The following is a 14,375-nucleotide window of genomic DNA, read 5'->3' on the forward strand; positions in this document are numbered from 1 at the left end:
TGAATTTTCCCTTTTAAGGCATACTTCAAAATCACATTTGAAGACGGTTTTTGCTTTGCTTTTTTCTAAAGCACAGGGAAAATTAGGCAACTGAATACACATTTGATCTGGTTATGGCTATACTGTGAAAACTGAATTTTTTCTTAGAATTCATACTAAATTATCTGAGTTAAGCAGCCAGAACCCCCTGTGAAAATCAAATCAAAAGAAAAAAAAGAGGAGGGAATAATAGCAAGCCAATCAGTTGACTAAAGTGTCTTAAGTTGGTTTTGTGTTTTGTTCTGCATTTAAAAATGAATGCTATTCTTTAGTTTTTTTTGCTTGCTCCTTACTGCAATCATCATCATCTTCTTCTTCTTCTTCTTCTTCTTCTTCTTCTTCTTCTTCTTCTTCTTCTTCTTCTTCTTCTTCTTCTTCTTCTTCTCCTTCTCCTTCTCCTTCTCCTTCTCCTTCTCCTTCTTCTTCCTCCTCTTCCTCTTCCTCTCCTCTTCCTCCTCCTCCTCTTCCTCCTCCTTCTTCTGTTTTTTGTTTTTGGAGAGTTGCTTGCCTGCATTGAATAATTCTCAGTCTACCCCTTATTCATATTTTATAATCCTGCTCTCTCACTCAAATTCATATCTGGGACATTTTTTTCTCTCATCAGAGACTCTGACAGGTTGGTCTCATCACAAGATGCCACATGAGACTGAATTGCAGATTCATCATGCAAAGGAGCCTAGAGGCAGTTACACCCACAGAAAGGGGAGCACTTTATTTATTTATTTAATCAGATTTTACAACCACCCATCCTCCTCCCAGAGGGACTCTGGGCAGTGTACAGATAAAATATTAAGACATAAAACATCTACATAAAATTTTAAAAGGCAATTAAAAATCAGTGTTAAAGTTACTTAAAAAGCGGGAGAGGGGTTTTCAAGGCGCTAACCAGCCTTATGGCTGTGTGATCCTCTGTGAGTCCCAAGCAAGGTTACAGAATCATATTTTTACCCCTTTCTGAAAGGCCAGGAGAATCGGGGGGGGGCAGACTCACCTCGGGGGGGGGGGATGCTCCATAGGGCAGGGGCAATGCTCATCCTGTATCTGGCCAGTCAGAATTCTTTAGCTGAGGGGATCCACAACATACTTTCCTTGCCTGACTAGTTGGGATGGGCTGATGTATTGGGATGAAGATAATTCTGTAGGTAACCTGGCCACCAAAACCCCAGAGTCCAATCATCTGGCCCTGCTTTCAACCCAGGGGCCAGGCTATTGGATTCTATCTCAAGATGAAAACAATTTAGGCAAGGAATGGTTAATCTGCAACTTGAGAGTTACACATATCAATCTGACTTAATTTCACAAGGACACCGGTCTGTTTTCCAAAGCCCTTTGTGAGCTACCAATTTCAACCCTGAGAATGGAGAGAAACAGAGAAGGGATTGCGAAGAAAATGAACTGTAGGTATCCTATGTACCTGCTTGCTATTTACAAATCACCTCCCTAAAGATGAACCTATTAGAAACCAAAAAGGGACATCAGCATGTCATTACATTGACATGGCATTATTTTCCATTCAGGGCCTATGTCTGCAGATGATCTCCAAGGGGATAGGGGCCTTGACTATTCCAGTTATGGGGTAAACATAAGTGAATTATAGCTTCAGCAATTTATTGGCTTCACAGATTGTTAACTGCATTGCCAAAAGCCAACTTGGAACACAACATTTCGAGCAAATGAAGTTTATGCTAGTCAACAATTCATGTCCAATTACACACACAAAAAAATCCTCTCATCTGATGCAAGCATGAAGTCATTTTAAAAAAGAAATTATAGCAAATTGCATCTTCATGACTTTCCTAAAAATTGAAATATTGTTTGATTTCTTGTGTTTCCCAGTTTTTATTTATTTTATTTGATGTTTAAATGCAGAAATAAACCACAACAAAAATCATGTAAAATGACAATTTAGTTTTTGACATCCTGCTTCCCAATTAAATAAATAAATTAAAAAAGACCACAGATACTTCTGAACAAGTAAATTAAAACAGACTTCATGGCCCACTGTTCTAGCACTTCTGCTTTCTTCATTTAAAATGGAGAATGTTTTAGAAATCATGTGCTTTGACATTGCAACAAAACCTGCATTCTTCCAGTCTGCAAAATACTGCTAACTTCAGAATATTTCAGTGTAAATTTTCAGCAAATCCTATTATTTTTATTTGATTTAATTATTAAAGAGAGCTACCTGATCCCTGCACCTTTTAGAGCAGCAGAACTGAATACACCAGACCTTGCATGGCTAATCTATAAAGCGTAAAAGTACAAATAATACTTACGCAGGAAGGGAGCAAAGCCAGTGTTGGACAGCACAGCCTTTTTCTAAGTCATTGTTTGCAGAGAGCAACTTAAAGAACCCTGCAGCTATGCAAACTGTGGCAGGAAGTTTCAGTCAATGGTGCCAACGACACCTCTGCCTCCCCTCCCTATTGCTTTTCCTTGCCAAAAACTGTTGCCTTTATGTTATCTGTAATGAGTCAATTTCTTTGTTTTCATAGAGAATTCCGCTTCTGTCAGACTGTGGGAAATCAAGTCAGACTGTACATCATGGGCTTGCGAAAGAGAAAAGATGCTACTTTAGGGAGGTCTATCAGTCTTCAATGGATGACTTATGAAAATAAGAGTTGTCAACAATATGAATGACAACAACAACAACAACAAAATGCCAAGGCACAGTTTGCAATTTATATGGAGAGGAGTTAAATATACATTTGTCTTTAAAATCCCACACAATTCTTTCCTTTTTGGAATAAATCGAAACCATCCTCTGCGTTCTAAATTTAGGACTTGAAAGTCCCTGATGACCCTTTAGCTGCTCACCTATATAAATTCTGCACTAAAAACTGACTTGCTGAAATTCCCTTATATGTGAGCGGAGATGTGATCTCAGGCAGGGAAATGGCAATCTGGTAATTTTGAGGGAACGGGATTAGAGTTAAAAGGAACAAAAGGAGAATGAGATGTGAAGCAGATTGCTCCAAAATCAGAGACCTAGAATGAAGATTGTGTTGCTGGATGCCAGCTTGATGAATGAGAAAAATTGACTGGGACTTGAGACCCCCTGAGAGATGGGAATCAATTCAGATACTCCATGCCAGGAGACTGATAGCAACAAATGGCAGCCAGATGCTGAAGGTTCCTGCCTCAAATTAAATCCAGGGAAAAGCAAGAACATCTTGGTCGCCATCCCATTGATCAGTCTCCCACCAGAAATTCAGATGGCTCCATCATTTCTGATCTTTAGAAAAATCTAAAAAGCTAACTGGTTCTAAAGAGCATGTATTTATGCTCTCTTTTTTAAAGTAAATCTATTACCATTGTCCTGCCTGTTGTAAAAATTTACAGAAGGTTTTGAAAGTTTAAAGTTTTGTGTTTTTTGTGTTATGATCAGTTTGTTTCTTTATTGTGGGATTGAACCAACCAATGAAATTAAATCTATAGGAGTTGATATAACATAGTCCTGATTGGTGCCAGTCCATGAAATTTCTGAACATTGATCAAAGGAAATTTTCTTACATTAAACGTTAATTAGTTAGCACCACTGAATTGGGCTTGACATCTGATGGCTGCTTCAACAAATTTTCATCGTCTCAATCTAGTTCCAGTACACTTCTGCAGCTCTTCCAATGAGAATAAGGTAATCTCTTTGAAACTATCTTTTATTTTATCTGCCATCTACTATCTCTGTCAATCTTGTGAGGCAAAACCATTTTTTTCTAGACCGTCATTGGCTTGCATCACATGGCCAAAACAGTGAAATGAGATGCTGTTATGGTATATGGCCAGATCTGTTATTTCTAACTGGCACAACTATCCATAATAATGGGCAGGCAACGTTATTGATGGTGATGAAAAATGTGTGCATCTGCAGGGGTGTAGAGCGGGGTGTCAAACTCGCATTGTCACATTGTCATCACGTGACATATCCTGACTTTTCCCCCTTTTGCTAAACTGGAGGTGGGCGTGGCCAGCACGTGACACATCCTGCCTGCGGGCCACGAGTTTGATACCCCTGGCGTAGAGACACTCCAAAACAGGAAGTTTGTGTCCTAATTGATAACTGCTAGACATCTTAGCTAAATGTTTCCATTTCTGCTGTAAATGTTGAACAGTTAAAGACTTACTAGCAACAAGATGCATATTTCTGTAAAAGTCACTGTTTAAGCTTCTGCTCAACTAATTCAATTAAGTCCCTTTTTACTCATTTCCTTTTCATGTATTCAAATTATGTTTATACTTTTATCTGTTATCTTAATATATGTTTGACAAACAAACAAATAAATAAATAAAAATAAAGAAGAGATATGTACTTCCTCTATTAATGAAAGGAGAATGAGTCTAGAGATTTACAAGAACATAACAATTTCTTATTGAACTTTCTAAACCCCAACAACGGTTTCACTTTTATTTTGTCTTCCCATCATCAATCCCCAAACTACAGTTCTGAAGTCAGTGTGGAAAATCTACAAAGCGGTGTTTCCCAACCTTGGCCTTTTCAGATATGCGGACTTCAATTCCCAGAATTCCTCAGCCCCTTCCCCAGTCAGATTCCCCGGTTGAAATCCAGATAACTGATATAAGCCAAGATTGACCACTGCATTCACTTAATGACCACTGCAAAACATCCAGGCCATCACAGGAGGATCTGCTTTATGACTGTCACAACTTATGGCCATAAGTGGCAGGCTTATGAAAAGTTTGTTCTAGTGACTAAGGCATTGAAAAATTTGGACTAGTGGTTGTGGCACATTTAAAGGGAGAACCTATTTTCTGTTATCTTCTTTTGTTATTTATATTTCTACTGTATTTTGTTTTCTGTTCTTGCTGAAAGCTTCTAGGTAAATATCAACACCTTTCAACCTATGAATAGGCAACTTTTTAATCATTTGAAAATTTGTTGAACTGAGGAAGTATAAAAATATAAAAGTCATAGTAACAATTTATGGCAAAATGAAGGTAACCTCTTACTCCATGAATGTTTACAATTTAAAACCTCATTTTTTTTACAGGTTATTGTCTTTTTCTCCAAAATCTCACTGCTAACACCTCCAGTCCTACCAATATCTATTATTCAGACTTGAGAAATGAGAGGCAATCCTATTCAGATTTTTTAACGTTAATGTATGAGGAAACAGAGCATATACTCCAAACCAAAGGAAAGCAAATCAACAGATTATAGAATTAAATCTTGGTAAGCATCCATCTGAATTAAGTTGTGAAAGAAATCATCATTCACTTTAGTTCACATCTTCAACTATTGAAACAAAAATGTTTTATAGCTTTTAAAATGGCAAAAATTTAAAATTAATTGTTTTTGAAAACTTAACTTTCACCATTTTAAAATAAAAGTACAGAGTTTAAAATTACAATTCCTTTCCCAATTTCTTGGAAGAAAACACCACTATTTTTAATTGCTAAAACAATTAAAATTATAATAATTCGTTTATAAACAGTTAACATTTTAATAAACCAAATAAGATATTAAATAATCTGCCAATATATTTAGGGGTTCCAAATAATGTTGACAGATAACATTGCATAATGTTGAATGGCCAAAATAATTAACTATTATCCTTCTATTATCACTGAAATCTATCTGTCTGTCTGTTTGTCTGTCTGCCTGCCTGTCTGTCTATCTATCTTCTATCTATCTATCATATCTACCAATACCAATAAGAAATTCTGAGTTTAGTTGGGTTTTTGTTGCAAGGTTAATAGGCTGATTTAAGGTCTAAAAATCAAATAAAGATTGAATGTATCAAAACTGCAAACCATACTTATCCTTTGTGATCTTCAAGTTCACTGTACAGGAAGACTGGATCTGAAGGATCTCTTCAGTTAGAGCAGTCTTTCTAATAAACATATTTATCTTTGCCAAGATCTGTTGATTCTGCCAGATTTTTCGTACCGCACAAAAATAGTTGCTACTTGAACAGAGGGTAATTTTTGAAATATGAGATCTCTCAGGACCAAATTCAGACCTGAAGGAAGCATGCGTTTATTTCAACTGACAACCATTTCCCTTGACAGCTGCAGACACTATCAGAAGATCAGACATTAGTGCTCAGAATTTACATTGCATAGACCAAAGAATATACTTGCCAGACAAGAATAGGAATCATTAAGTCTGTGGTCCAAAGTGAGGCGCTGAAGCATCTCAAACAGTGCAGCGTGGTCAAAATTACAGGGATTGGAAGAGATAAATTCATCCATGCCATGCTTTTGAGCTCTATCTGCATCTGTTCATTTATACATATAGAGAAAGACACAATTTAGAAAAAACATTGTGTTTGACATACCAAAGATATAACACGAAGCATGAGAACTAAGTTGCTCTGTAGCATTTTTTTGAATTTCAGGCTCACAAGCCTTAATTAGATATATCCTTCAACTTCCATTGTCAACTTGCAACACTTATGGAATGGCTTATATTGCCAAAGGTACTAGAATCATAATCTTATTTCCCAATTACTGGATTGCGTTTATTTCACATTTTGACAAAATAACAAGAAAGTTATTAAATTTTTTGCTTTTAAAAAAACCTCTAATCCAAACTTATTGTCCATAAAATTGATGTTGGGATTCCTATATTCCACAAATTCCTACTTTTTCATTTCTAAATAATGAGTAGAACCTGTTGCAGATCCATTCTGGGTCGATCACTGGGACCAGAGGTTTAGTCTTCGGACTTGTGCTGGAATCCATCCTCAGGAACTTCTCTCTAGTTGAGTGTGTGCTTTGGGCTCTTCTGGGCATGCTATTTATATGGTGCCTGGTTATGTGTGGCTTTAGTAGAACCTGTCCTTCTAAGGAAAGGAGATCATTATATTTTCTTACATTTAATATATTTGCCTAAACATGGATCCATTTCAGTTTTAGGGAATCAAATAGCATCTGTTAACTGTTAACTAACTGTGAAATAGTTACCTGTTAATAACCCAAACCCTAACCCAAGCTGCAGTCAAAATCACACTTTTTTTTACTTCTTTTAGGCGGCAGGATTTACCTTTTTCTTGAAAAAAATAAAATAAAACAGCAAGGAAGGGTATTCCTCTAAAAGTATGGAAGTGTAATGGCAGCGTATAGCTTATTTTTCAATATGATTAACAATTGCAATGTATAAATGGAATTATTGTAGAAGTTGAATGCTGACTTCTGCTTCTTTCTTGGAAGAGAAAAAAAGAACCAATGTAGAGCTGTGTGAAGTTTAAGCCTATTGGGTGTCAAGTCAGGTATCACTTGATGGCACTTAGTTGTGGAGTTTAAACTCTGGTTTATGGGGATTTATGGGAGTTGAGGTCCACCCATTTTAAAGTTATGATATTGAGAAACGCTGGCCTAAATTATCACTCTACAAGAATTTTTTAAATTAATTCTTGTAGAGTGATAATTTAGGACAGTGTAAATAGTTCAGGAGAGAAGGGCAGACAGGAACGTGGTTTCAAAGAGATGTTCCAGTCCTGATCCAAATATTTTATTCAGTTACAAGAGAAGAAATCCAAAATTCCTTTTTCCCATTGACTCTGCTACTAGAGGTCTTGTTTATTTTATTTTTTAAAAAATCCTTAATAAATAAAGCAGGAATTAAATCCCCACTTTTTAAAATCAGTCTTCTAGAGTCTTAAGAGCAGTAGTCTTAAGACTCTAGAACTTAGATATTTGTATATTTTTAAGACTCTAGAACTTAGATATTTGTATATTTTTTGTTTTAATAGGCTGTACACTGCCCCGAGTCCTTCGGGAGAGGGGCGGTATAGAAATAAAATTATTATTATTATTATTATTAGTAGTAGTAGTAGTCGAGCTAAAAAGCACCATGACACCTAACATGAAGATCTAACGTTCCTTGGGAATGGCTTTCATATCAAAACCACAATAACATCAAAAATAAAATTCCGGATTTCAAAGAGCAAGTGGAGAGCTGGTATAGTTTCTTAACTAGAAATATTGTCCATTTATGAGTTGCTTTGAGAACGCCTCTGTCACATACTATATTAAAAGATTTCAAAGAGCTTTTAAAAGAGAAAGAAAATGAATAATCTTTATGCTATATGACTAATGAAGTACCTAAACCTACCTGGCTTTCTAAAAGATCACAAATGCAAAGAATAAAACCTGAACTGCTTAGAGTCAACAATAATATTTCTTTGATAATGAATCTTTTGAATTAAAACTTATGGATGACCCTGTGCATGATTAAAAGAAGTCATAGCTGAGAGGAATGGAACTTGTAATATTGTATGCCTTTTATTATAGCATAATTTCACTTACTTTGTACATTACAAAGTATTTTGATCCTACAGATTTTTTTAAAAAATTACAGATTATAATGGTTTCATATTTGTAATGTAAACTGAATATTTAGCTGGATGCTGTCAATAGATTTTTCTATAAGAGAAGAATGGATCCCCATGTAGGCATAGAACAGGGCTGTCAAACTCCCAGCCCATGGGCCGGATGCGTCACACGCTGGCCACGCCCACACCTGGTTTAGCGAAGGGGAAAAATGTCCTGATACGTTATGTGAAGCCACCGTGATGATGTGAGTTTGACACCTCTGGCATAGAACTTCCATGAACAGAAGCCCCAGTGACATCACATCTGTCATGATGTCATCATCCAGTTGTCATCAGTTTGTCAGTTCTCACCATCCACCTCTGGATTCCCCTGTATTTATACAATCTAAACACCAATAATGAGAAGCAAAACATTCTTAAAATGTCTTCTTAGAATTTAGCCACTGTGTGTGTGTCTCTCTCTGTGTGTGTGTGTCTCTCTCTCTGTGTAGGATTTCAGCCTAAATTATCTTGGCTTAATAGAATTGCAGATCAGGCTGCAAATTTACTCTCCTTTCAAATGCAATCACTTCAGCATGATCCATTCTAACCTTGGGGTTCTAACTACAGTGCTCTCTTCAACAACCAATCAGATGGTTTCTATCTGTTTTGACAAATGATACCCTATCCCCCATGTCCCTCTGGGACAACATCAATTGAATTAATACAATGCACTAATAAGACTCTGTGCTGCTCCCCTACAATCTGTCTTCTTCCAAATTCAAGCCCTAAATACATTAAAAAAATAGCTTTATAGCTTTAATAAGATGCATCAAGCTTTTAATCATTATTTTTTAATGTATTTGAAGTCTGTAGTGTTCAAATTTCCCTGAGAAGACTGCAAGCTGACAAATTGGCTGGAGGCCTTCTTTTGCCAGTTATGTTCAGATATATTGCATGACTTTTTCAATTATGAGACATGGTGTCTTGACAAGTTTGATTTCTTAATAAGGAAGTTGGAGTTAATGGGTTATGAATTTAAAGGGCTCCCTCCTTCTCCAAGTGGAAAGAATTATGACCTTAGAGGTATCACACTTCTTCAACTATGCTTTCCTTTTAATTATTCTGCCTCTTTTAGAACTCATTAAAAATAAATGAAGTGTTCGACATGCTTTTTTAAATAATAAAGAAACAAAAAAGCATATACAAGACCCTTTATCACTACATATGGAACGGAGGGGTACATTTGGCTTAAAGTATATGTGGAGTCACATGATCCTTTTCCTTTTGGCAGTAAAAACAGGACTTAAGAATGGAATCAATGCAAGGAACAGCTCAATTTCCTAAAGCTAAAAAGACCCGGCCTCGTAATGCTTATGCATGTCAATTAATCCTTAACCCAGTCTACTCTATCAAAATAAAAAACAAATGAGATATACTGGTTATTCTAGATTCACTGGTTCTGCCTTCCTTTGGAAGAGCCAAAGGATTACATACATCCTGGCTAATACACAAAGTTGAGACTCTGCCTCTCTGCTATTTCTATACTTTCTCACTTCTGCATGTCTTGAAGACCTAGATCAGTGCCACCATGCCTTGGCTCTAGAATTGATCTTAACTGTCTTAAGGTCCTGATTTCAGGGGAAAACCTAAACAAGCACCATATTATGTGGCAACAACAACAATGAGTTGATGCAGTCTAACAAGCCATAATCTGGATGAGTATGTTGCTGTGAATTTAAGCACTTTGAAAATGTTGATACTTGGAATATATGAGCTCCTCAAGTTGCAGCACGTTCATGTGAATAAGACCAGTGTGAAAGTACAGCAATTATGGTGATCAGAAACATTCAAGTTCTGAGATGGTGGAGCATGTACGTTGTGTGTGTGTGTGTATGTGTGTATGTGCATACATCCATCTACATCCATATCCACTTCTACATATATATCTACATTTGCATCTATTATATCTCTACACTATCTATCTACAGTATCTCTATTGCTATCATCTCTCTCTTCCTCTCCCTATGCCTATCCTTATCTCTATCCCTGTCATCTATATCAATATGACTCTGTCTAATCTATATCACCTCTCATATTCTCTCCCCCTCTCTCTTTCCCTTCTTATCCCATGAATAGAGTCTTTCCTCAGTCTTGGGTCTCTTACAAAAGAGCTTGAGCTTTGAGGAGTCTGTACAGTATCTTAGTTATTTCTAGCACTGTACTTTTCTGGACAGAAAGCTTTGATGTTATTCCTATATGTATATTGCATTGGCTTCGTCAAAGTGCTTCTGTTCAAGTCACAAGCAAAGTGTATTGACTGTGCCTAAGCCAATCATCTTTGTAGATTTGAAATTGCCACAATACACTTGGAAGAGAATTCTGGCTTCATGCTTTTCACAGGAAAGACCAACTTCTGGCGATTCAGAAATAAGAGGGTATGCTTATGGTATGCTTGAGTAGCGTAGAGTAATGATTACCTAATGCCATAAAAAAGAAAGTGCAGTGTTTTGGAATATTCAGAAGTTTTGTTGGACGATAAAATATTAATTAGCAAACTAAATGAAAAATGCTCGTTCTTCCTGCCCCCACCTTCAAATATTTTATTTCTTTATATTCTGCTTTTATTATTTTTACAAGTAACTCAAAGCAGTTATCCAATACATCTTCCTAATACAAGTATAAATGTATGAACATGCTGTTTATGCTGTTTCTTTGGCTTACATTTGTAGCAAGTGGTGATTTGGAATGGAATGGAATAATAGCCTTTCCCGGAAACACTTTTCTATCTTAGAATAATAATACATTTAATCCAGACCTCTGTCTCCTTTCACTCTTCTGCTGCAATTTATATTACATGTGGAGCCAGTGATTTTAATATACTTCCTGACAGCTATTATTCAAATAGATTCAGTAAAGTTTGAAAAATATTCTAACCAGTTGTCAGAAAGAATTAGTTCGTTTTTGTCAATATAAAAATATACAAATAGATTATAGACATCTTAGATAATTACTGATCACATCATGCGTTTTGATTGTTCTAAAAAATCCTGAAATCATCTTTTTTGACAACGTATACTTCTACGATCATGTATAATCTTTTCCAATGTGATTTTCTTATTTAAAACTCTTTAAAATCTATATGGCTTCAAACTTTTCTTTCTTTCTATATTTGTGGAAAATATTTAAAGAAAACAGTATATTCATTAGAATACTTTTTGTTTTACACTCTGACTGTAGCTGTCCAAATAATAGAAAAATGATGTTGTTCCATTACAACTTCTAATCATTCAGATTTAGCTGTTCACTTTGGCTGTATTCCTGTCTATAGTGATGCTGAGTTAGTAGTATGGAATTTCTGTTGCTAGAAGAAAAAAGAAAGAAAGAAAGAAAGAAAGAAAGAAAGAAAGAAAGAAAGAAAGAAAGAAAGAAAGAAATATTTCTATTTAGAGTTGGTTTCAACAGGATCCAACTGGAAAGGCTCTGTGGCTTTCTATTGCCAGCCAATGGAAGGTATGATCTGATATAAAACACAGAATGATATCAGAATGATCTGATATAAAACACAGAATATACACTGAGTATAAGTAATGATGGATTAATGATGCTTGTGCAACTGGAAACCTAAGCTGTTTTCAAGAAGATTCTTTTAAAAAGAATGGATTCCTCCAACCATGAATTATAAAATGGCTCTAGAAGACACACTAATTTTGTGGGATCTATTCATAAAAGTAGATATAAACACCTTTCCATTGATTTGATTGATTTCTGATTTTTTGTTCAGATGTAGAGTAGGTGCAAAACCATGCAAAACCGTGCACTAAACTTATGCTATGAAGGCTACAAAGTAATCATTTCTCTGAGAGCTTTTTAATCTGTAGCTTTGTCTGAGCTGAAATGGCAAATGAGCATCCAAATAAATTTTTGGAACAGATTTGTTTATAATAGAACGATCCAAAAACACGACCAACAATCGTCCAATTGTAAAGTAAAAGGTGACTTTGTATTTTATTCATCTGGAAAATGTGTGCTTGTCATATCTGCTTGACGTTAAAAGAATGAACTTATGGTTTGGACAGTAACAAACAATGACACTAGTCAACCTCATCAGGAGACATGAAATAAAGGGATGACAATGATTGATGGCAGTTACTCATTTAAAGAGATCTTCAGAAGATACTTTATTGGCAGAAGGGAGTATAGCAACTCCCCCACCCCCAATGTTCTTAACTCTTTGTTGGCTCTGCACATTTGTGGATGAAGGGGGTGAAAAAAAATACAGGCTAAACCAAACCTTTTGTAGACACAGTTGACTCTTGCTATCTTTCTTTAAGCGAATAGAAGCGTAAATATTCGCTATTTTAAGCGAATAGAAAAGTAATTACTGGATAATAAAACATCAGAGCAAAATGTCTGAAAACACTTTTGCCTATCACAATTTGTCTACTGTTGAAAAAAATCAAATCTTGTTATCCTTAAAATATTAATACATTTATGATGTTATAACTGACACTTTATTTGAAACCAATAGATATCATCGCAAATCCGTAAATCTTTATGGTAGCATGTGATCCTTACATTTTCTTGTGAATACCTCACATTTTCAGAAACAATGTGCTCAGATTTTAGAGGAAGGAATTTAAGCTGTAAGTAAACATTGCACCTAAAATACCAGACATTATTGGTGGTTGGGATATTGAAATAAATGTAATGAAATTCCTATTTCTTTTCCTATTTTTTATCTTGAGTTAAAATATGCATTATAGAATGGATTAGTATTCAGTTTTGAGGTTTTAATAAATCCGCCTATGTTGTTCTATTCCCTATGGCAGTGTTTCTCAACAACTTTGAGATGCCTGGACTTCAATTCCCAGAATACCCCAGCCAACATGCTGGGTGAGGAATTCTGGGAGCTGAAGTTCAGGCAACATCAAAATTGCTAAGATTGAAAAAAACACTGCTCTATCGTATAAACAAGCATGCTGATTTATCCTATATTTGTTTTGAAAACTTTGGTTTTAATAATGTATAGAGCTATCAGTTACTAAATGATAATCAAATTATATTCAGAACTTAATGGCTAATAGTTTTAATAGTTTCTAAATGAACAAAATAAACCATTAAAAAATGGATTCTCAGAAAGAAAAAATATAGCATTTGCCATATTTTTGGTGATAGGCAGGGTTTTTTTTTCCTGAACTGCTATTAAAAAAAGATCCAAAGGGTGATTTATAATACATTTTAAATTCATGAAAAATATGTGGAAACTTAATTTATGTTTTAATATTGTATTATACTGTAATGCTATAGCATCTGCAAGTTGACAATACAAGAAAACATAGCAATGTTCTCATGAAAGAAAAATATAGACCTGAAGCAACTAAAAGCACACACATTGTTGAAAATAAAACAGTTAAGAGGATAGGAATGCATTCTAATGCAACATACATATATTGCTGTCAAACCAGAATTCATTCAGTCATTAAAAAGAAAAAAGAAAAGAAAGGAAAAGAAAAAAAGGGAAAAGAAAGAAAGGAAGGAAGAAAGAAAGAAAAAGAAACAATTTAAAAAATAAATAATATATTCTATCAAAAATCTGCACTATTCCTCCCCACCAACTTTAAAAAAAATGATTTAAAGAAATGACATATTTGCTAGAAGTGATGATGAAATTCTGCCTGGTATCCAAAGTATGAGAAAGAAAGAAAGAAAGAAAGAAAGAAAGAAAGAAAGAAAGAAAGAAAGAAAGGAAGGAAGGAAGGAAGGAAGGAAGGAAGGAAGGAAGGAAGGAAGGAGGGAAGAAAGAAAGAAACGGAAAAAAAAGAAAAAGAAAAAAAAGAAAAGAAAAGTAAGAAAGAAAAAATATCAGGAGTATTTTTTCAGGGTCAGGAGGAATGAATCCACCTACTCCATTTCATGTTCACATTCAGAATACTCCAGATACATATTTGCCAGCTCTCGTGACCAATAATACTATAGTTTCAATTCCCTCTTAAGTAAAGGTGCACTCACCATTTGTTTGAGGAACAGCTTTTTGAATATGAATAAAGAATTAGTACAACA

At 35.2% G+C, this 14,375-nt stretch overlaps 1 protein-coding gene across 8 annotated transcripts in view; it reads right to left on the reverse strand.

Moving 5' to 3' along the window:
• The window catches only part of CADPS (calcium dependent secretion activator), a 444,424-nt gene that overhangs the window by 178,502 nt on the left and 251,547 nt on the right, over positions 1–14,375 (reverse strand). For 5 of the 8 annotated variants that reach the window (XM_070933529.1, XM_070933531.1, XM_070933534.1 and 2 more), the window contains one exon: positions 6,139–6,275. In XM_070933529.1, coding sequence (XP_070789630.1) covers positions 6,139–6,275 — 137 coding nt within the window. Of the gene's footprint in view, positions 1–6,138; positions 6,276–9,825; positions 9,846–14,375 lie in introns of all 8 variants that reach the window. The other 3 variants (XM_070933532.1, XM_070933533.1, XM_070933536.1) reach the window with 2 other exon arrangements.

This window comes from Pituophis catenifer, unplaced genomic scaffold, assembly GCF_029215685.1.
Source record: "Pituophis catenifer annectens isolate HBS135680 unplaced genomic scaffold, rPitCat1.0.hap2 SCAF_2, whole genome shotgun sequence".
NCBI lineage: Eukaryota > Metazoa > Chordata > Lepidosauria > Squamata > Colubridae > Pituophis > Pituophis catenifer.